Consider the following 25,303-nt stretch of genomic DNA (forward strand, 5'->3'; position numbering starts at 1 on the left):
CCTCCCATACACCTGCCGGTCAGATAGCACAGCGAGTAGAGCGCTCGCTTTGACATCCGTGCAGAGCCTGCTGACGCAGGTTCGAATTCTGGCAGGGCCAAACTCAGCCTTTCATCCTTCTGAGGTCGATAAATGAGCACCACACACCATGGGAAATAAGCAGTGCTCAGATACCTGAGGGTTCGTAGCGCTATATAAATGCACAAACAAACAAACAAACCTGGTCATCAGGCATCCCAAAAAGGCTGGTCCTGGGTGTAAAAATTCTGGGCCTGGCTATCTTCCTCCTCCTGCGGTGTCCCACGACCACTGCTGCAAAGAATGGTATATTCATCATAGCGTCTGAGCTTGTTTGTTGTTTGCACGCACTTTTATACTGCGCGGGCCGTGTACGTCTGCTTCCTGCTGACGTACATGTTTCCGGATTAGCGTGTCTTTTTTGGCGCACGCGTTTCCCCTGTTCTATTCCATGAATACGTGTTGTAGGTGCGCATGTGGGTGTTCCGCGCATTTACCTCCTGTACTTCCCCCGTAACGCCCACATTTTCACACGTTGTTCCCCATTCCGCGTGTTACGCCCCGTGTTACGCCCACTTTTGTTGTGTGCGCCGCGGTATGTGCGCTTTTGCTGTGCACGTAGCGCACGCTGTTTGATGACATGTGCATCCGCGTGCGCCATGCACGATTTTAGTGCACATCCCAGGATTTACACGCGCACGGACTTCCATGAATCGATGTGCGCAGCTTTCGCACGCTTGCGCTGCGATTTTCACGCTTGTGCTGCGATTTGCACGCTTGCACGGTGATTTTCGGCGCTTATTAATTCCATGAATCGGCCTGTAAATGTGTCGAACTGGTTATGTATTGACTGAAGCTTATTTTGTGTAAATATTAACTGAAGAGAAATTGAATATACTGGCTAATAATCAGCAATGTTATCATTGACGATTGATATCTAGACATATATTTCATTGGTTTAAGGAGTGATTGTGTGCAACCTCATAACTAGATTGGAGCATAAAGGTCTGCTCTACTTGTGTACTTAATTTCTCATATACTTGTATTTGGTTTTGGCAACATCCCCAACATAGGGAAAAGGGAACCGCCTTTGACTTTATTTTATTTTATATACATTTGATTTCTGAACACTAAGATCCTGTTCCTTGTCCCAGAATGATGGGGGGTCTGTATTTGGGGTGGTGTTAAATCTGGGAGGTGCACTTAGTGAAAACACCATTCTTTGTCCAATGTCCTCAACAGAACAGTGATCATTAGTTTGATCAAGACAAACAACAAGAAATAGACAATTTTACAAATGAACTCCATGTTGGTTTTTTTTAAAAATGACTCATGATGAACAAGGATGATATAAAGTGAACAAATGATCTAACGTATCATGCATGTATTTATCTAATCGACGCTAAATAAAAATATAAATCATATCCAAAAATTGCCGACACTGTTGCAAGTTGATCCTTCATATTAAACAATAAAACAGCACATATAAAATTTCAATTTCCATAGCACAGATATACATATATTGAAGATCTAACCAATGTCAGCATGTGAGACTGGGGAAGAACATTTACTCTTTATGTAGCAGAGTGGTGAAGATGATGAGGAGGAATGTGATCCAGAGAAGCTGTTTACAATTTTAAATGCAGCAGTGGTGGAGATGGAAACATCATGCATCAAAGACTAAAGAAGTTAGTAGAATGGCCAGAGAACACTTTGTCAGTCTCACCAAAAACATGAATGTCAATTTTCCCACAACAGTTTAGGTTTCTTGAGCCATAGGGATAGTAACTAATGTGAGATGGAGGCTGCTACTCCAGTTTAGAATGGTAATACACAAACCGCTGATTGTACTTTCTTGTAATTACAAAACACTTCAGTACAGGGAAATGGGGGTTGTTTTTCATTGCTTTTTATATAGCACAGCAGCACCCACCTGACTAAGTGGTGTCCTGTGTCTGTCTGCCAGGGTCAGTTGCAAATATGAAGAAGGCAGAGAATGTGGAAAATTAGGAGGTGGTTTTTGGTGTGACAAGCATATGGTATAGTGTGATTAAAAACATATTAGTACCCGGCAAGGATCAATTAGAATGTAACAAACAATCTGATTGGCCCTCGCCGGGGCTTTAGCCGACTGGGAATCCCTCGCTGGGATTCCTTTCCTTTGTTCCCAGTGGGACGGTGTAGCAGCCCCTTAGCCAATGAGGAGGCTCAAAATGGGACAATCCCCGCTCTGAGCCTCCACATAGCTGGAGCTTGCCGCTCTTTTTCACCACTTAGCAAGCCCCTCCCACCTGGTGCCTTCCTGTTTGCCGCTCTTTTTTTCTACTTAAGGAGCCCTCCAGCCTCTTTTCCTTTGCAGATGGGGAGCAGGTGCAAGAGGGCCTAGGTCACCTGGCCTAAGCACCACCCACCTTCTTAGCCCTGCCTTTTCCTTCCTGCTCTTAACTATTAGATCAAGGGTGTCTCTCACCCAGGCGTCCTAAGTGAAGGACAGACGAAGAAAAGGGCTATTCCTTTTTGGACCAGGAGGACCCAGGGCCTGACCCTCTGCTCAGACAGCAGGTAAGCATGTACCAACATGTGTTACTCCCTCTCTCCCACAGGCCATACCCACCCCTTCTGGTCCCCCTGTGATGTTCCCTTGTGCCCCATCATTCCCGCACACAGGTGTTGCCTGTTTTGCTTGATTCTTCTACCCTGCTCTCCCCTCACCTCCCTCAAGCCTACTTCTGCAGGAGTCTGTCCTGATAAATTCTGGTTTCACCATCACGTGGCCAATGCTGAATTTGACTTTTATGGACATCATTCATTCACGGTGCATCACCCTTTCTCAACTCTCATGCTGGACTTCCTTTGCATCTTGTACTCATGGTGGCCCTGAATCATGCTGTGCCCATCTTCATCTTATATCCTGGCTTGCAACATTATGTATTACTACTGACTTCTGCAATTGTATTCACTCTCCCCTCTTGCTTCTCCACTGTTTTGACTGCTAACGCTCTGTTCTCTCCTCCTTTCCCTTCTCCCTTTTTCCTATCGCCTCCCCTTACTTTCTTCTATGCACTTACTCTATCAGAAATGTCCCTGGACGTAGTATGATAGCAACCTTGTCTGTCTCCTCCCCCCTCCCCTTACTGGTTTTTTCCTCCCCACACCCACTCCAGCACTATCCGAAATGTCACCAGGCCTAGTATGATAGTCGCTTGTTTGTTCCTCCCCTACCTTTCTGCACCCCTCTCCCTCACCTCTTGTTTTTCTCCGGCTCTACTAGAAATGTCGTCAGGCATAGTACGGTAGTTGACGGTCTGTTTCTATTTCCTTCCCACTCTACCCCTCCCTTCCTTATCTATGTCTTAGCTCTTGCACTATCTGAAATGTTGGCAGGCCGAGTATGATAGTTAATTTCACATCTTTACTGTTCATGGCCTGTAAGAATGTAATTGTATTTCCCCTTGTTCCCTCCCTTGCCTTGAAGCACTATGAAACACATTGTGTATAGGCGCTATATAAATAAACATATCCTCCCCCGCCGGGGATTCAGGTAAGTGGTTTCATCCCCCCCCCCTGCAAACAATCCCCTCCCCGCCCTCACAACCCGCCCTCTGATTCTACAGAGACATGAGTATGTTATCGAGGCATCATACTGTACGTGTGTGTAACCCCGGAGAGAACCATGCCCATGCAGTTTACATTCCCTTTCAGATGAGCACGCTCATTATGTCTTACTTTCTTGAGCCATCATTTCTCACATTCCATTGCTGTCCGCCTGTCTATGTGTTGTCCATCCTACCTGTCTCTGGCATCCTAATAGCTGCACTTAGCATCTGTTTCTGGAGCAACTGTTACATGTGTCTGCGTTATGGCGTTTGTCATTTTCACTCCATTGCAGTAGATACCCCACATCCAGCTTGCTTTGCTAAATCCATCGAAATCCAGGTGTCAACTTTTCTCCAGGTTAAACCTAGTCTGTTGATTCGCCCTCTGGTCTGTGAATTCACCCTCAAATGGCACACCTCATTTAAAATTGTGGCACAGATTATATATTTTATTTCGTAAAGTCATTCCTAAAATACCATTTATATAAATTTGCTAGAGATAGAACAATGTGCGACATATTCCTTGTTCACAATGGGTTTGTTGCACTCTAAAGATAATGATGTTTCTTTAAATAGCGCCTTAATCCAAAGCGCTTTACAGAGCACATATTTACATGCACTATCCCCCAACACTAATCAGTACTCATTTATCGACCTCGGGAGGATGAAAGGCTGAGTTGACATTGCCAGGATTCGAACCTGCGTCCTGCAGATGACGCTCAGATCGCTGCAGCGAGCGCTCAACCCGCTGAGCTATCTTACCGGCGTAAAACTCTCTTCCACTCTGCGCAACGTTGCCTTTCAAAGTACACACTCTTAAGCTATGAACACAGAAGAGTTCTCTTTGCTGTCGGTTAATGTACGACAAACCTACTATTTCTTCAATCAATAGTCTTTTAGATATGAGCTATAGAAACAAGAAACATGTATTATTCTTTGGTTATAGAGAAAGGGTGACTGCATGTTTCTTTTCAGATAAAATGTTAGACAGGCCCCACAAGGCATAAAAGAAGTGGCATGACAATGTGCAATACATTGTGTTTTATATAGTTAATCACGTCCCAGGCAAGGCGAAATGATTGCTTTCACGAGGGCCGCACTTGCTTACTGGGGCGACTGTGCTGGGCGGCAGTGATGTTGTTAGCATGGCGTTCAGAGCATGCAGGCGAGATAGTATCCCAGGCTGGGGTGAAGCATTGAATCTATTCATTTGCTCAGCCCGGGCCCTCCACCCATGTGCCTTCCAGTGGAGCGCATGTGCACGGGCCGAGAAAGAGAAGAGCGAGTTAGTGCACCTGCAGTCTTCTCTTCATGAATCCGGAATTAAAAGGCAGAGACAAGAATTGTGTATGAGGGGCGCTGGTGCTGACATTCTCCTTCTAGTAGCTGTTGTGTCGAGGGAGCACCCGCTCCCATGTACGTTATGTTTATCCACACCCTATGCTGGGTGGGGGAAGGGCACGAATGAGCACCTCCTTAGCTGCTTGACTCGCGCTGTCATACGTGAATGTCCACATCAAAGACACGTCTTGTAAGGCCGTAAGCCCATGGTATGCGTTTTGAGGGCAGTGTTGTGGAAATGTCTCCTGAGGCTGAACATTTTACAGGACACCGACACAATTCCAACATCTGATGGGCAGGGTGGTGGTGTGTATTCTGCAAGAGGGAGATCTATGAGGGCTACGTGGAGGGACCGTACTATACCCCACCGTTTCACAGTAGCTTGCAGCAAAAGAACCAAAAGCCCCCAAAGTGCACACAAATGTGCTGAGCAGACACACACAGACAACCTCAGATGAACACTCTGGCTCCTGGACTACAGCGAGAAGGATTAGAGACCCATAGGGGAAGAGCACAGGTTCCCTATCGAGCTCGCGCCATGTTGGAAGTGAGCTGCAGCAGGTGGCCATGTTCAAATGGGTCCGTGGCGCAGACACACACAGGCGCCGGCATTTAAAGGAAAGTGCTGGAAAGGCGCGGATTCTTTGCAGTCAGTGCAGCGGTAAAGGAATGCCAACAATCGACGTCTTGCAAGATTGCATACATCACTTGAAATAGCTGTTGTGGGCACTGCTGCTTCGTACACGAAAGACACGTGCCCATTGCTCAGAGGTGAAAATATTGTTAGCCTTTACTGTAGCATCCGAGACATGTCACTCTATTGCAGACGAAAATATGAAGAATGCTGGCATATTTGCCCCACAGAACATTCTAATTAACTGCAGATCATACAACGCGCCTTTATGCGAACAGCACTGTGATGTCCCATTTGTTTAACACGTATTTTTTAAAAAGGCAGATTTTGGCACGGGAAGACTGGGTCCATGACTCTACTGGCATGAGTCGGTGTCATGTTATATTTTTGGTCCCTTCCTCTGGCACTTGCCAGGTTTCAAGATTCTTGGAAGAAACTCCCATTGTCTAATACATTAGCCTATCCAAGCTGTTACCTAACCAACATAGCATGTTTTATGCACACACTAACAATACAGAGTTAACTTTCCTTCCTTACACCTCTCGCTCCCAACGCACACGTGCTTTTGTCACTTGCAACTCTTTACATTATTTCTAACAAGCGAACACATCCTGTTTCTACCACATGCAGCCTGTCAACTCGTTTTCATTATTTCATGAGTTATTTTTATGTTTATGTTGTGCCGTTTAATTGCCCCGGATTTCCATCTGCAAAGCGAGCGAATGCAATCCGCATGAAAATCACTGTGTACTGCAGCAGCACACGAACACTGTGCACGCCACACATTACACACAACTGAGACCTACACTGAGGCACAAAGAGGGAGTAAAGGGGAGAGAAGGGCAGAGCTCAAAGGAGAACACCACCGAGGAAACAAGGGAAAGGTGTGGGAGACCGGTACAAGTGCCCCGTTGCCTTCGGGTTAGGTGCGTTCCTACAAATGTCAAAATAAATAAATAAATAAAATACAGTAAATAACGAAAAGGAGATGTGCAGGTAGAGCTTAAATGGGACCCGCTAGAGAGGATGGGGGAGTGGGGGTGGACGGACAAAGAAATAGAAAGGACGTTAGAGCTATAGGGAAACAGGAGCAAGTAGGGGCAAGAGGAAAGGGAGATGGATGTTGGCTAAGAGAAAAGCAAGGAGGGGGGAGAAAGAAGTAAGTGAAGGTAGGAAGGTAGAATGTTGAAGTGATGGGCAGTCATTAGACAGACACTCCGGTGTAACCTTTTGCTGAATGCACAGCCTGAGTGGTACAAGCAGATATCACTGATGGTGTCCATGTCTCCTTCCATTGTTTGATGGCTTTATATAAAGAGAGCGAGAGGCATACTGATTCCTGGGGTAGTGGTGGATACCGCTGTCTATCTGTCATAGCGCAAGGCCCTCGCCTCAACCCTTTCAATGGTTGCCTGGCCCACAAAGTGCACATAATGCAAGATGTTGTTGGCATCACACTGGCTCCCACAAGACAACCACAACCAGTCTGCAAACCACAGGATTGGAATATAGCTGTCTAACGTTGGCTCATTTCTTCCCTGAGGTGATCTTATGGAGTTGGAAATCATGGTACCACAGCTGGCGAACATCTTTAGGAAGATTTCCTGCAGGTGATTCACAATACCTTGTAGTGCTGAAGACCAAATCATTCTGAAGAATGCACCGGATTCAGATGCTAATGTCAGGGTTCAGCCACCATAGGCTGCACTAGAGTTTCTTCTGCTGTGCGATGCCGCTAGTGTCTGCCACACCTGCCATGGTACAAATTCTGGCAGCCCTGGCAGCTAAGTGCAAGAAAATGCAGCCAGTTTCTTCACGTTTGCCTGGGGGCTCCTTGATGCGGAGTGTGGGGAATGCCCTCTATTGCTGCTGGGCAGTGCAACTGCCCTTAAAGACCCTGTGTTGGGACATTTTTAAAAGTATACACCTTCAAGCAGTGACATGTAGTACCACGAGCATGTGCATGGGGAAACCACAAGATGCATGAAGTGGCAGTGCCTAGGCTGGCAATTAGTGCAGAAGGTGGGTATAACAACAGAATTCCACATTTGTTATTGGAACCTATGAATCTGACTCGTGTATAATGTAAGGGTGGAATAACTAAAAATGTCAATGCATGATATGCTTTTGCACACTTTTCTCAGTACATGTGGATGGAGAATATTGAGCCCAGAATTATTATTTGTATTTATTTGATTGGTTATTTATAAGGAACTTATACAACACGAAAGGGAACAGGGGAGCAAATAAACAATGAAATTGACAATGAATAGATAGAAGAGGCTTGTGACATTCGGAAGGGTAAAAATAGCATGTATTCTCAAGATGTACCATTGAGCAGACCTTAGCATCCTGCAACTACGAAAAGGCCATTATAATTGCTAAAAAAGATACCAATAACAAGAGGATTTTACAAGTGGAATCAAATACAAAAGAACTTTTAAGATTCTAAAAGAACTAGAATCTCCTATTGCCCCTATCGACAAATGTATTACTGATGCATTATGGTGTACTAATATCCAAAAGGCTCTCCTGGATAAAATAGCTTTGTTATAATCTAAAATTAACGCAAAAAAATGCATGTTACTCTCTGACCCACATTACAAACAATATCCTAGCAAGACCGCCCCTTTCGAGCCCTCCTGCAAACCATTCAGTTTCTCACCATTGTCAATCTGGGAAGTTGAAAATATCATTAGGAAACTTAAACCATCTAACTGCCAAGGTGACGCCTGCCCTGCCCCGATCATCAAAGCAGCTGCACATGACCTGGCGCTATTTATTACCAACCTTATCAAAACCTCCTTCAAAACTGGAATAGTGCCTGATAAATTAAAAGACGCTTGGGTCATTCCCGTAATCAAAAAAACGACTCTTGATCCTGCCAACCCATCTAACTACAGGCCTATAACAACGGTACCCTTTTTATTAAAAATATTGGACAGAGCAGCTTACCTGCAAATACAGGCGTACCTAGAAACTAACAACTTGCTAGGACTGAGGCAATCTGGTTTCCGACCTAGACATGGTACGGAAACTGCACTGATAGATCTCAGCACACAAATACAAGTACTAAAAGACAATGATAAACTAGCACTCGTCCTACTGCTTGATCTATCAGCAGATTTTGACTTGGTTAATAACCATACGCTCTGCCACCATTTGAAATCTGCAGCTCACTTCTCTGACTCAGCTACCTCCTGGATCAGCTCCTTCTTGGCTAACAGAACTATGAGGGTCTTCTCTTCTACCGACTCTGCTGAACCCTCTCCAGTACCTTGTGGGGTTCTGCAAGGCTCTTGTGTATCCCTTTACAATGTCTTTATGAAGCCCTTATTCAACATACTTGACTATCTGGGTGTTACGTATATTAACTATGTGGACGACACCCAGATACTCATTCCCATCTCTGCAGACTATGTAACTGACAGTAAAACCCTCAACGAAATTTACTCAGTGATACAAGCATGAATGGCGCAACATGGCCTTTGTCTAAATGACGAAAAAACTGAGCTGCTAATCCTTGGTACACACGCTAAACTGAAGAAACTAAACACCGCCTTCAAATCATTTATTATAGACGGTAACACCACCACCGTCTCCAACAATACCAAAACACTTGGCATCTACCTTGACGCCACGCTGTCCTTTTCCAAACACACCAACGCAGTCGCATCATCATCCGCATATACATGCAAACTAATCACCGCCTGCAGACCTTTCATCACCACACCCAATTGCATCACACTCGCCAGGACTCTAGTCTTGTCCAAAATTGATTACTGCAATGCTAGTTCCTAAGTAGAGATACTTAGGAACTAGCAACAAAAACATTAACAAATTACAAGTAATTCAGAATAACACCTTCAGGGCAGCCCTCAAGATCTCTAAGAAAGCGCATATCTCGGAGACTGGACGTAACCTGCGTTGGCTTCTGGTTGAGCACAGAATATTGCTCAAAACTCTTGCACTAACACATAAAGCTAGGGCCAACCTCGCTCCAGCCTACCTTACGAACCAACTCACTACACACACGTCATCAAGACCACTTAGAGCGGCCCAAGTAAACACAATGTCGATACCGAGATTCAAACTCCATAACTCAGGAGGTGCTAGCTTCCCTGTACTGGCATCAAAGTTATGGAACACACTCCCTGTCTCTCTAAGATCAGAACCCTCCTTCCATCTATTCAAGCGGAATACGAAACGCTGGCTTCAGGACTTGGATGCAATGACTGACCAACTTATTTAGATCACGAGCTTCATATTCTACCCTGCTGTACTTATTGCATTCCTACTTATTTATTTGCTTTACCATTACTGACTTGCATGCCACTCATGTATCTCATTGTACAGGCGGACTGTTTTGAGTCTTCCTATTGTTTAACCGTATCCTTTTGTGCCACTGTATGTAATTGTAACGCCCTGTAACATGTATGTAAGATGAGGCGCCCGGTTGCCCAAAAGGCCTGGTTGCGCTTTACAAATAGAATAAAACAAATACAAATAGTGTGTTAGTGAGTTAACATTTGCTCCTGTGATTATGCGGGAGAGCAATATGTGGTCACTGAAAAACAATTGCTAATCATTTAAGTTGGATTACTACTCATTTTATTTAATTAGCAATCTCTACTAATTAATTCTACAAAACTAATGTTTGCCCTGCCCTGTGAAGTTAAGCTTTCTCTAATGTGCTGTACTTGCAAAGGTGCAGTTTGAAATATGTGTCTATCTATATAAGCTAGGCAGACTGGATGCACCAGACCCAGAGCTTGTTATTTAGAGTGAACTTGATTGTTTCATGTTTTAGAAGCTTTTAGATTTAGATTTTCCCATATGCCGGTAAAATAGTTGGTATCATATCATACTTTTATGTGTAGCGCTTCATGTCTGACTCCTGACCCCTCCTGATAGTAAGCACTGAAAAAATATGTACTGTTACTACGAAATGTAATATTACCTATGTTATCAACGTCAGAAGAATGAAGGGCTGATTCAGCCCTGCTCAAATATGAACTTGGAAAGTGCAGCCTGGCACGTGTCAGAGTTGAGCTTTTAGCTCGCTGGCCTATTCAATCGTAGCACAGTATGCTTAATTAATTGTGCAGTCAAAAAGAAACATTTATAAGGATATCTAACCAACGCTTCTTAAACCAGATATAATACTACTATTATCAAGTTGACTAGTGAGCTATGACACATAAAATCGTGGTTTTGTTCTCCCCTGTCGCCCTCCCTTGCCTTGTCGCGCTCTGAAACACTTGTCTATGAGTGCGATATAAATCAAATATAATATCATATCATATTCCTGTGGCTTGTAAGCACTGTAATTATAAGCATTATGTTTACAAAACCTGTATCCCCAGAGCTAAGGACATGGGTAGTATAGCTCAGTGGCAACACGCTCCTCTTGGAAGCAATGTGACACATAGCAATACAGATTCGAACCCCAGGTCTGTGCTTAGAAGCCACTTTGGTATTAAGAGCGTTATTAAAAAACAATTATAAGGTATGCACCATTAAGGAGAAATAGCTGATAAATAGCTCTGCAGGTTAAGTGCTCACTGCTAACAGCTTCCAGATTTGTCCTTCTCAGGCAAGGGGCCTATGTCCACCACCCCGGCTGTGTTTCTGGCCCTCGGTGAGGGGCTCGTTGTTTCTTCCACTTGGAACCATTGCAGTCTTAAAATGGCAGTCCAATAGCCTATACCCAGTAATCCCGAACACATCGAAATGTTCCGTGCTAGGCAGTTTCTTAAGGCACGATTGCAAGTCTTCCCATCACTTACAAGCATGGCTGAAGTGGGCGGGAGCAGTTGGGAGCAGTGCTCCTTTATTTACTTTTTTTGTATTACGTTTTACTTTTCCTATACTTTTATTTTGAAAAGAGACAGTTTCAGAATGGTTTTGTTTTAAAATGAAAGTGTAGGAAGCAGTTGAAACTTGCACTACAGTGTACTGCCCTGAACGTTCCCTTCAACAGCAGGACATGTTTGTTTGAGTATTTGTATTGTGCGTGGGAGGGGGCGTGAAAATGGAGTTTAGGGGAGGCCAGCTGGGAACATAGTACCACTACTTCTTTTCATACACTTCGACCACTTCTTAGAAGCATTGTCTTTAGCCAATAGGACACTGGAAACCCTAGACAAAGTCTTCTACCATTGGCTACCATTTAAACAAGAAATAATAAATGCCAGGGTCTGTTACCCATGGGTGGGGCAAAGGCATCATAAAGGGAAGGCATCACACAGGGGAGGAAAGATCCAAATGCAAAAAAAAAATAATGATCCTTGACAGTTTCATCATCTCCTCCTCAATCCGCCATATCCCCTCAATGATATTATTCACTGTTATTATGACTTCTAAACTTGAGTGTCCGCACGTTCACAGTATACCACCAAGGAACCATTCACTTATAGATCAAGTTCTTTTCAGTAACAATTATCATAGATAAACATAAGCCACTGGTTTTGGTTAGTGTTTGCCTGGTGTCTAAATGCAACCACTTGGAAGTGAAGTCATTACATCATTAGCCAGTTCCTTTCCTGCATGACTGATGGCAGATTGAGCAGCTGACCCTGTATTTACACCCTACTATATCTCTAAACACTTTGCGGAAGTCAATTTGCTTCTCTTTAAATACAGAGGACTTGGAAAGTTGCCCTACTGATATTAAAAACGTGCAACTGGTGAAGATTTGGGATAGACCACGAGAATGTGGCTATTGGCCCAGGCTTCCTGTTAATCATCTCTGTTCTGTAACTGGTTCCAGGTATTGTTGGACAGCAGTGGAACCTTCACACGATAAGCAAAGACTGAGAATGGCCTCAAGGAAGGCTGCATAATTGCCCGCACCTGTTAGCTGTATACTTTGCTTATCTCCTCGGAGCTTGCTTGAATACCCAGTTGTTCAGCTCATGTCAGCAATATGTCTGTTGAGGGTATGATTTACACGGGCGATTGAACTCACTCAAGCAATGATTTGCTGATATTCCCTACTCTGCAGTGCGGATCCATGGAATTTAGAAAAAAACACAGGAACACCAAAACAAAAATTCTAATATTTTGAAGTAAGAAACGTTGAGAACCATTGGGTAACCTTGTAGAAACCTTGTAACACTTGCTTTCATAAACTGGGACTTTCTATTTCAGCCATCCTAAGTTGGAAGGTACATGCTACTAATACAAATACTAATATTTAAATCCGAATAAAATCATTCCATAAAAGAATGCATACATTTCATCAACTACAATTCCATCCAATCATCACTAAAAATACAGTGAGACAATCTTTTTACAATATCCAATTTAAAGCACATTATTCAAAGAGGGCCAGGACCAAGAGGCACTATTTAGAACATTGAATTCAAGTATGTCCATGTAATAGCGCACCAGCACGTATTTCTGTTCAACTACAAGTATGTTTCTAATATAATGTGCTGATGTCAAGAAAGTGGCTAATTCAAAACGTGTTGAACGATCCGGGAGTAGTTTAAAATTCCACCAATTTGGAGTTAAAACCTCAGTTATAAAAACACACCTTGCTCATGGTTTGTCACCTCACTGACCCAGTAAAAAGTGTGTTAAAAGAACCCTGCACCTATGACATGGCACGCATTCCGGTTGCCCACAGGTCTGGTGCCAGTGCAATCGGTGGGTAATATTTCTTAACTTTTTCATACACATCTGGGATGCCATGTCCATTAATCTATGCTGCAGGAGTTGTCTCTGTCGCAGAGCCTAGCTCCAAGAGTAACACGGTTCTGGAATTAAAACCAAATGATCTAATCAAAATGCCATTAGATCATGTTTTTATTAGTTCAACCATAGTATACGAGCGTTTGGAAAATTAATCAATAGATCTTCCAATGGGTTCTTTGTTGGTTCTACACATTTCTTTTATTGTGGTGAGCACCAAAACATCAGGGGAGAAAGAGCTGACAAATACTCCATATAGGTTAGCCCCAGTTCTACACAAGTGATGTACATAGAAGTAATCCACTGCATACCAAGAATTTGGCAGAACAGTATAAACCACATCTGAAGGCGTGTAGTGTCAGCCACTCCACAGATACAGGCACAATAAAGGGCCATTACCTGACTTTTGGTTGTATATACTATAGTTAGATGCTTCATAGAATGGTGTCTGATGTTACTAGTAAAGCTAGTACACCCCTTTTCACGTTATTCATCCTACAAGTCCATTTATTTATATGCTGATTCCAAGCAACCTCGAGTAAAAATCGAATACATGTTGACACTCATCTAATTCCTGGTTGGACACTAGGATTAACCTACTATGAAAAGCGTATAACACATTCCTTCCGGTTCACAATGAAACCGTTTTTGCTTAATGTTACATGGATAAGCAGTTACCATTTTCTTTTACAATATGGATAATATACTTGCCAGGAAGGACACATTTTCCACTTATCTCAAAGTTGGTAGTTTTCTTCTCCTAATCTGGATAAAATGTTCAGTGACATCTTCCATGTAATGTGATAATGAATTGTCTCACAAGGTTCTCGCCTGGGAAGCTAGCCGGCACGGAGCAACACAGGTTTGATCCCCGGGTACTCGCTTAGAAACCTCTGGGAATTAAGCGCGTTATAAATATCATATCATATCATTATATCATTATATCATGAATTCATATAAAATCAAAAATGGTTGACACAAAGATAGAACCTTGGTAGACCCCCAACCTTGTGGGAAAATGTTAGATTAGTGCCACTACTACATCATAGCTCACAGTCACAACAGTACAGAGGATACTCAGAATGTTCTTTAGTATGCCCATCTATGCAAAACCAACAGATGTCCATAAACATATGGACTTATCCCGTCCCCTGCACACCCTTTCTATTGCAAACACAATCAATATTTGGTTGTTTTTATAGTAGTCATTGAAGATAATAACTTGGAAAACCAAACCAGTATTTAGTAAAAAATTCTGTATTCAAAACAAATTGTTTTTATAACTTTCATTTTTTGTCATTTCACTCCAGTGTAACTTCTGTATTATAAGCATACTAGAACAAATGTAATTATCTTTGGCCCTATTTGGTCCTTGTAGGTAAACAAAATTCAATAACATGAAAACTTTTTCTCTTGTGGGTAAGCAAAAGTCAATAGCATGGAAACTTTTTTCTCGACGCGTTTCGGGGTTTAGATTGATCCCCTTCTTCAAGAGATGTTCACCCACTTTTGCTTATTCTTTCATTTGATTTTTTCTTCAGCAATCACCTATAACATATAATACTATAATTAGATTGTAGATTCTGTATATATACTACTCTGTCATGTTACCATAATCATCCCTACTCTAATGATCATATGGATATTCACTTTTAAAAGACTAATGTTTATTAACAAAGCATGTTCATTTTCTGCAACTGGTAATCCATCTCAAAAACCTAAAAACCTAAAAAATAAACTAACTTTTTTAAAGATAAGGAAATTGGTATGTCTCTTATAGCGAGAGACAAGATATTTTCTTGTCTCTCGCTATAAGAGCATGTTACCATCATCGATAAATAGTCATTGAGATGCTATTATCAATTTTCTTAGACTACCTGATTTTCGAAATTAGATGAGCACCACGATTCTTCACACCACTTTCAGAATGGGGTCAGAATCAATAATATTAACACACTTAGTTTTTCACCTATTCCCCTCATGGTTGGCACAATGAGTAAACAGGGACATACAACACAGATTTCTAATGTTACGTGTTACACGCGGACGTCGATAATGACGAATACGAACTATCCCGTCCGTATTCGGACGGGATAGTTCCATAAGTTTATGGACATCTGTTGGTTTCGCATAGATTGATACAACCTAGTGTCAAGGTTGTTTTTCTCCCCGGCACCCCACTAACCATCCTTTAAAACATCAATACTAATTGAACCATTAGGTGTGCTCTGTGCAAAATAGTTTTTTTTGCTTTAGTATGCCCATCTCCAATCAGGTCCACCATAAGGAGCATGAACTACAGAGCCAAATGCTTTTTTTGTGGACCAAAAATACAGCAGATATCGTAACACCTTTCTTATGTACATGTTTGGTCTGGATATACTATATATTCATTCTTTGATGATCAGCTTACTCCTGAAATCCAGCCTTATTTTAATCTAGTGTGAATTATCAAGGCAACATGTTTGGATGTGTTGTTTAATAGGTTATTAGGACGATATGGATCTGAGAGATGTCAAGCCCCCTTCTTGTAAATGGAAACTATGGGCTTCATTCCGATCGTTGCGGAGCAGTGAAAGAGTGGCAGTAATTGCCTTACCATCACTTTTGCCACTACGCCCCAACTCCGTGTTTGCCCATGAAGTGGAGCAGCAAAATGCAGGCAGTAAATCCTACACTTTTCCACCAAAAAATCAGCAGAATCGGCAGAATTCCCACTGGCAGTAATTCAGCCGAAATCCCCATGCAGTCTTACAGACTCTTAGATATGGGGATTTACACTGCCTACCATGGCTTGTAATACTGTGGTAAATCCATGGGACCCAGTGGCAGTGACAGTAATTTTGTTTGGCGGCAGTTCAGTCCTAAGTGTGCCGAACCGCCATCAAACTGATTCCATATCTCAGCATAATGGCCTTTGTGAAGAATTGCATTGGCGATTAGTTTAAACAAGGGGACTATTAGTTCATGATGTCATTTATATATACATCAGTTGAAACAAATCTAAAAAAAGACACTTGAGCTGATGTTGGCCTAGCCATCAGTGGCAAAATCATTTCCATTTTATAGTTAGGACATAATTTAATCCACACATCCTGAAGATATTCTTGATATTTCTTGATATATGCATTGCTAAAGATTACAGTCAATAGGGACATGATCATAAAGTTTAAAATAAAAATCTAACCACAAATCGGGGCAAAACTGACGGTTAGTACAATCTCTGTCTGAGTCCTTCTACTACCGGAACATTCATTGCAGAATATTTTTCTATAGCCACTGTTGGGGGAGTAGCCCCACCTTTCCTACATAAGTTCAATTCTTCTAAATCCTCTTAAACAGGCCCTGCTCTGCATTTATATGCCAGCACATCTTTCATGGCCACGAGTAATTCCCCTTATATTATGTACAGTCTACAGTTAGTAGACTCTCTGCAGGGACAAAAGGCGTGACGTTGGTGATAAAACGATGTAGCAACTTACATGAACAACACTCCATTCAAGGTCTCAGCTAATTTTCAATAGCATTGCACTAGCCCCGCTGCAGAAGGGGATACCTATTCATATTTTAGCAAAATGATAAGGATGTTGCAGTATTGGGCCCATTGGACTAAAATTGGTAATGCTTCTAGTTCATCTTTGCCTCCAACTAAGGTTGCACGCTCTTTCTCTTGCCTTATGAATGAAACACCTCATGTTAACTATGGGTCAACAAATTGCCATGATCGAACCACCTGAACGATTTAATGATGATGTTTTCAAACTTTGCAATGACCCTCTCATAGCAACAAGCAATGTCCTATGTCAAAGATTGGAGAGGCAGCACTTTGGTTCCATAAACGTGGATCTGAGCTCCTGCTGACGAAGGGGCTGAACTAAAGTGTTTGGCTTAATGTGAGTATTGAAACTATAAGGGTCCCCCGTAAACGTGCAAATACCTGAGGCAGCATACTTAGAAATATTGAAAGGGCAAATAACCTTCCCTGTGGCCACATGCAATCCCAACCAATATATTGACAAAAACCATAATATTGGCAGGTATCAATGCATGGAACACAAGCACATATACCCTAGATGCCAATGTATAATTAAAACAATCGAAATAATTTAAATAATGTAAAAATATATAAGACCCTCAATTCAATCTATAATCCAAATAGTACATATACATTGGACAAATATAATCTGCAACACATTTCATCGTAGAAAGGTTTGTACAAGGCCCCCCATATATAAGCACATTAAACATAATATCATTATACATCCACTGTTACCTCCTCCTCACACCCACATACACTCATTTTCAGACCCACCTGTTGTTCAGTGGCGTCAATCATATGCTGACCTCAAAGTCCACGTAGATGATCCACTTAATAATTTTCAGAAATGAATGAATGCCTAATCATTTTGAAATGTTTATAATTTTATTGTATGTCTATTCTCGATCTCGTCGATGTTCACGTTTCATCGGGATTGGGCATTTGTGTAGACCATGTCTTCATCAAGAACAAATGAGTTGATGGGACTGATATGCAATATTCATGTTGCTACCACAATTCTAAGGAGTAAATCACATCTTTAAGTTAACCTATATCCAAATACTGTTATGAGCATTTAGTGTCTAAAGCAACTTCTTAAATATAGTGCTTACCCTGCAACCATAAATTAAAAGAAAGTAAATGTTCCAAATCTTTTTGACAGGCAGAAGCAAACTCTAACTAAATCTGCATTACCATTACAGGTAAGAGGATCCAGCCGACTCAGCAATTGTTAGGGCTAGTATGTAATATAGCCTTCTAAACTGAGGTAGGCATCATTATTGCAGGTTAATGGCCCTCTTCCAAGTTATGACCTCAGGAGCAGCCAAGCAATATACGTTGGGAAAGTCTCATTATCCCAAGTGGTAATGGCCCCTCTCAATGTTTAATAAGGTATTAGGATGATATGTATCTGAGAGATGTCAAGCCCCCTTCTTGTATGTGTAAACTATGGGCCTCAATCCAAGTGTTGCGGAGTGGTACAAAAGTGGCAGTCATTTCATTACCACTACTTTCTTCCACTCCGCCCAACTCTGTGTTTGCCCATGAAGTGGAGGATTTACCTCAGGCCAGCCATCTTGCAAAATGGTCCCTTTTGTAAATCAGGAGCCTCAGATCCAGGGCCTGTTCATTGTCAGGTGCAGGGAGCACGTTGCCTCTCACCTCCTGGATTCCGGATCCCAGAGTGAACATTTGTGGGGAAGGTGATTTGCATTATTTTCGTGACCTTTTCCTTCATTATTCAAGATTGTAATTGGGGTTGCGTGATTTGTGTTGCATGGCCTTGATCTATTGCGGGAACTATGGAATGGCCTATACTGCAAATAAACTGTGTATTTGTTGTTAAATTGCAGTGCTGTCTATTTTTGTGATTGACTATTTTGTAGTGTACGATTTTCAAAAAGGAATGCCATGTCTAGTATGTCTAGTGCCATGAATTATTATTATAAATAATTAATATATTGCTGAATTTGCCCTCGATGATGGGGCACAGGTGGATGTTGTGGTGCATTTGGCCTTTGTTTTAATTGTTTTTTGTGATTAATTAATTTTTATGATTACCGTATGCCCAAAAAATAAATATATCGAATATATTGACATTGTTTCCCATGAACAGTTACTCAGAAAAAATATTAAGTACATCAAAACACCTGCTTTTCTCTCTGCATTTCTCTTTGCAGTGGTTTGGGGACCTAGTGACTCCAGTTTGGTGGGAAGATGTGTGGCTGAAGGAAGGACTGGCCCACTATTTTGAATTTGTTGGCACCGACTACCTCTACCCCGGTTGGCATATGGTAAGTTAGAGAGCTTCAAAATGCGGCAATATTTGAAAAAAAGATTGTCTGTTATGATTTTTAACTCACACCTTATCAAGTGAAAAATGTGTATGTCGTATGTCAGATACAGCTGAATACCTCATATTTTCTATAGGAATTTTGACAATATCCCTAAACGCTAAATTTGATATTTACTAATGGAAGTAAAACGGCCCTATTCGCAATGTTTCACATGGCCTTTATTATTTTATTTTTTTTTCATTTGGAAGCAGTGTCATGCGTCATGGATTAACTTCAGAGTATAAAACGAAAACAGCTCACTGCCATCCATCCATCATTGCCCAGACTGATCTCACGTCCTAGCTACTAATTTCCCTCCGATATTTAAGGCCTCATTATAAGGCTGGCGCTCCCGTAATGAAGGGGGCCGGTATGCGACCGGCCCCCTTCATTCCGGGAGTGCCGATTACGAGCTTCCCATCGTGGGACCCGGACTTCATGCCTGGTAAAACCAGGCGTGCTTTCCGGGTCCCGCGAGGGGAAGCCATCGTGGGACCCGGATTGCATGCCTGGTATAACTAGGCGTGCTTTCTGGGTCCCGCGAGGGGAAGATGGAGGCAATAACGGGCCAGATCTAGTCTGCCCGTTATTACCTCCCTCCCCATTCCCACTGAGCCCTATGGGGGCTGAAATGGGAATGGGGATGGGTTCCTGCAAGGAGAATTCTCGTAATGAGGCCCTTAGTCTGACTGATGTTGCCAGAGTTTACTATTGACTTTCATTCCTTTTACCATACTTGCACCTGGGGAGAAAGCTGGCTAATCAGGTGGGCGGGAATGCGTAAGGAATCCACCTGCAAACCTTCCCCATGTGTCTACCAATTTTTTCTGCCCACCAGACCTGTCACCCCTGCCTGAAGCCTGGTCCCTATGGAATTTCGCACTTCCGCCAGCACCCTCCACACCTCACCTCACTAACCTACTCATTTTAGATAGCATTCAGTTGCGCGTTGTCCAATCTACCAACTTACCAGCAATGCCACTTTATTATTTCCATGTTGGCCATCTTGTATGGTAGATTTGTTAAGTGAGCCTACGGATGTACAATATGCACAAAACCCCTACTTTAAAGGTCTTGACAACCCAGATGGTACCTCAGAGTGTGAATAGACATCACTTACGCAGTTGTGGGAAGCCAGGGGCGGCAATGGCCCTTTGCCTTCGCTTTGCTCAGGCCTACCTTTGGCCCAGGCTGGCAGGCTCTTATCGGCCCTGCCCACCCCCTTACGTAGGGGTGATCATTATGTTCTTGAACTTGAAATGCCGCTGATCAAATTCTGTACATTGTATGTTCTAAAATGTTGGCTACCTAACCAGCCTACATGGGTGAACTTTCATATAAGTCTTCACCAAATGACACCACTTTTTCTAAAACTATAATATGCATAGACCCCAATTGACAGTCAGTATTGTCTGTTAAGCATATTACATACAGCCTATTTCCCTAGCCACTTTCCAAAGCAGCATTGCAGGCAGTTAATAGATGCATGATCCAAGATATCCTGGGAATAAACTGTGACATTACTTTGCTGGTCCTGTTTGGAAGCACTATTATGTTAAGGATGTTAGTCTTCAATACATAAGCCATAGTGCCTGCATCTGCAGAAAATATGGGCTATACTGGTTGCTATAAGCAGCCACGCATGACGTATGTCCCCATGTCAAGTGAGGATACCTGAGGATGGCTACAGGCTCTGAGTTAGCACCTCTCAAGCGTATGCCCTCCCCTTTCTTGCAACAAGTTACTTTCACTCACTGAGGCTTACATTTGCAATGTAAAATGGCAGCGTCTGTCGGCCAGCCTTCACTATATTGATATCGGCCTGCAGTGCCTGATTCATTTACATTTCAGGGTCTGGGTTGCAGTTTATTCTGTGGCTCAGGAAGGCTTACAATGGAGGGAGGCTGCCTCCCTGCATTTCATCAGTTGCATTTCCCTTCCCCCTCCTGTCTGGTGGCTCTGGCTACTAATGCCAATGATCAGGGGCGCACAGTAACCTTGAACTATGTCAAATCTCAACAGAAATTAACCAGTTTGAAATATGTCCAACCAACTTGAAGGACCTTGCTGAGGTGTTCTCGAAGTGCATTCCTAAGTATATTCTTCTATGTTTTTTTGATTTAAAATAGTTCCAATTCCACGTAAAATGAACTACATGGCAGCACAAGACTGCATTGAAAGGTGGGGGAGCGTGTTACAAAAGACTGAAAATAATCTGCTGTCTCTTTTGGAAGTGCTGTAACTGCCCAAGTCAGCAGGCATTTGTCATCTTCCTAGGGTACATGTCTTCCACGAAGGGACATTTTCAATGTTTGCAGGAGAGTGTATCTGGCTTCCTTGGGCATCTCTGCTTCTCAGAAGAAGGCATTGTTGGTCCGTTCTGTGCCTTGCCCTCAGATCATCAATGTAGATTGGCATGAATGCCATTTCCATCCTGTGGCACAGGGGTCTTCAGAACGTCATTGTCCCTTTCCCTCATATTCTCCATGTCCTGGGAAATGATGGAGTAGATCAGGGTTCAGCTGGTGGTTTATGTTCGGCCAGGATGCATTGGTTTTTCATTCAGTGTCATATGGAAAGAACAGCCATGGGGATTCTCCTGGATTATTTTCATCCCCTCGTCTTCTGTCTCCACACACAGTGCTGTCTTCACCTGCATTTGTCAGGCTAGAGATTGAGACGGTAGGAACGCATCACCAAGGACTTCCCCATTCTGGGAAAAGTCTATCATTGGTTGTGGTTTAAGCTCTGGTGTGGTACAGAGTGTGCGCATCCAGTGGAGTATGCTAATTTCAAGTGCTTAAGTTTCTTTCAGGATATGTTTTGCCTCTCCACTTGCTCTTGCGTTCCCTTCTGTAGCACCCTTTGTGTATTTGAAGAAGTCCCCTCCAATTGTAATGTTGTGATGATCATTTCCATGGGTGGATCCTCTAGCCTGCCTTTCTCAGTCTTGGCTGTGGTCCTTCTTTAGCAAACATGTCTTTCTCTATTTCCAGACATATTTGTCGACGGTCTGAAGTTAGATGTTATGTTTATGTGTTTCTTTCCCCCCCCCATTATATCAAAAGTTGTTTATGCATTCATTAGTGCACAATCATTTACTTCTATATGAAGAACCATTTCATAGTTTGGAGGTTTAGAGGACTGTTAAAATCAGTGTCGTCTTAGCTACACACTGTACTGATTGTGATTGTCCGTGTGTGCCATTTATCATGCTGAAGAGTTTTCTGAATCCATCTTTGGCCACCATTAGCAACGTGATTCTATGGAAATTGCCAGAAATTAGAACTCTCAAGGTTCAAGGTGGATCCACCAAGAGTGTTGCTTGTCCTGCGTGAGAATACAGGATGTTCCATAATGGATATTTTGAGTGCAGCCATTAGGGATTTCTCTAATACCTTTAACCCCTACCTGCTAAACACTATGGGTGACAAGTCCCTCAACACTCTGTATCATGTTGATTATGGCTCAACTTCTTTACACATTAATTCACATACAGCACATATGTTGTATTGCTGGTAATTATTTCACAGTGACTGAAGACGTCTTATACTGCTTTGGTATCTTCTCAGTTAGGTAAGTATTGCATTGGATGGGGAGGAAGGATAGCTATTGTGCAACATGTTTTTCTTGGAAGCAACACATGTTTGAATCCCGATCCTGCGCTTAGAAACCGCTCAGTGGCATTAAGCATGTTATAAAAGAAGAATTATAATTATAATTATGGAGAAGTGGTACTGTCTAGAAAACGTATCCCCACACTCCATTCGTGGTGATCTCTTTTTTATTAAGCTCTCATGGCATTATTGCCTATTGTACAACGTGGTCTTGCTGTGGACAGCTTTTAGATTAACTGCTTTGGCAAATGATACTAGATGAGGTAGAATTGGTGTCATACTTGCATTAGAAGAGTGTATGAAGACAAAACATGTATTCACACAAGTATGTAAGAGAAGCCACAGTTGGGCGTTTCTCTATGGTACAGCACACCTTAGTCCAGCAAGCCTTGAAATGAAGAAGAGGGAATTGAAGTAAGCATAAGTACAGCCCAGTAAACGAGACATTATGGGCCACATTATGAGTGTGGTGGTCTGTAAATAAGGGTGCCGGTAGAAATGTACCAGCACCCTTTTCGGACTGACACACCCCGACTCTGCAGGCAGGGACATTTACGCCTGGCTGGTCTGACCTGCCGGGAGTAACGGTACCCACCCGCAAGGTTTTCACGGACGCACTGGCACTGTTAGCAATGGTGTCGGTGCTTCCATCTCCCACTCCCATGGAGTCCTTTGGGACTCCACAGGAATGGGGAACAACATTTTCCAGCACCAATGTCCCGATGGCACTAAGATATCAGGCGACGGAAAAGAGTTACGAGTCCAGCGGCAACCCGCCGGTAGCACTGGTGGGTTACCGCCGGACTCGTAATGAGGGCCATTGTATTATTCTGCTGCTTCGTTCACTCATACTAAAGTCCTCCTTTCTGTTAGTTTGCCATTACTTATTAATACATGAACATTTCTGTTCTGATTCAGTCCAATCTCTTGTTGTTGTTTACTGTTTTATAGCACACTGCCTGAGCTCCGTGGAACCTTATGGCAATATCACCAGCTCTTGCTGCCTAAAATAAAAAAATAAAAATAAAATGGACAAGTAAACCTATTCTTCAATGGCTAACTTAGGTAGTTAATGAGACACATTTGTATAACATTATTTTCTAATGGACAGTAAACCTCAGTATTTGTCTTGAGATTGTGATGTAATGATTAATGAAATAGGGGTTTTTGTCTACAAAATGAATAATAGTTTGACAAATATATACATACAAACAAGCCTAAGTTATGAATAATGTTAGGTGGAAGATAAACCAGAACACAGACATTTACAAAGCTGCTTATGCAAGTCAAATGATACCTATATGGGAAAGTAAAGGAACATTTGGAAGAGTGATGTATAGAACACCTTAATTAATCATAAACACGGGCCATTGCTCTTAGCCACTTGACACCCATAAGTTTCCAGGCTACTGTGTCATTACAGAAAAGGAAAAACCATATGGAAATGAGATATTTCCCCACTACAAAAGAGACAGCCCAGCACACACTATTAGTCTTGCCATGGCTAGAGTCCAAAGCAAAAAGCCATTATTGTAATGTAATGTATTTGTAAGTGGTCTTTGTATTGCTCCCTTCTGTCATTCTTGGTGGCCATGCTGCTCATCGCTCTGTAAGAAAAAGAGGGGTTGGGGATTCATTAGTGGGACATTGGGATAAGCAATGGTATTGATGGATGCTGGTGAGAAGTACCCGCTTGCTGTTTGACAATCTGTTTTCTGTGGGTTTGGTGTAGAAACATAGAAGTATGTTATCCATGTGGAAGAGCCCTAAATCTACCTGACAGACTGCAGTACCTTGGGTCTGGTTAGCGGCTGATGCTGTAGCATGTGTGATAGGGATAAAGAGGAGAGCTTCATCATGGTTCTGTTAGTGTTGATGTGCACATGACTGCACATGTGTTGGCCATCTGTGGGAGGTTTGCCTGTGTAGTGTGTGCAGTGTATATTAGTAGGAGAGCTTAGAGGGGAATAGGTTAAATCAGGGAAGAGAAGAGTAGGCCTACTAGGCAAAACAACACAAAACCCTGCACTCCCTTCCCTGACCGTTTGCAGACACGTCCCATTTCTTAAGCTCACAATGCTGCCTGCCAATCACACTCTCTCACTCTCTCTCCCTGACTGTCCCACAAAGATACATTGTATCCCATGTGGAACAAAGCAAACATCAGTGAGTTGGCAGATAGAAAGTGGCAGTATGGAAAATCCAGATATTACCATCAGCTACGTGTTAAGGGTAATGTGAAGCAGGAACTCAGAGGAAGCTGTCCAGATAAATTGCTGCTTGATAGTTGAGGACCACAGTCGCCCATTTCACCCTTCTTAGTATTTTGTTTGACAGGCTGTGAGATGCCTCAAACCTCACTCTAACATGCCCAGGTGCTATGGTCAGCGGCCTGCTTGGTCTTTTCCCTTTCAAGGGCACGGCCCATCAAGGCTGGACAAAGCACATGTCAGGGGTCCGTCGAGCATTGTCAGGGCAGGGATCAGAATCAATGTTCGTGTCTGCCCCGCTTTCTCCCACAATCC

The 25,303-nt window shown here is 42.7% G+C and overlaps 1 protein-coding gene across 1 annotated transcript in view; it reads left to right on the forward strand.

The window, feature by feature from the left end:
* TRHDE (thyrotropin releasing hormone degrading enzyme) overlaps nt 1–25,303 on the forward strand; it is a 3,000,980-nt gene that overhangs the window by 1,463,130 nt on the left and 1,512,547 nt on the right. Inside the window, exon 5 of the mRNA XM_069629390.1 lies at nt 19,006–19,119. Coding sequence (XP_069485491.1) covers nt 19,006–19,119 — 114 coding nt within the window. The remainder of the gene's footprint in view (nt 1–19,005; nt 19,120–25,303) is intronic.

This window comes from Ambystoma mexicanum, chromosome 12 (assembly GCF_040938575.1).
Source record: "Ambystoma mexicanum isolate Mex_15411 chromosome 12, UKY_AmexF1_1, whole genome shotgun sequence".
In the NCBI taxonomy this organism is placed as follows: domain Eukaryota; kingdom Metazoa; phylum Chordata; class Amphibia; order Caudata; family Ambystomatidae; genus Ambystoma; species Ambystoma mexicanum.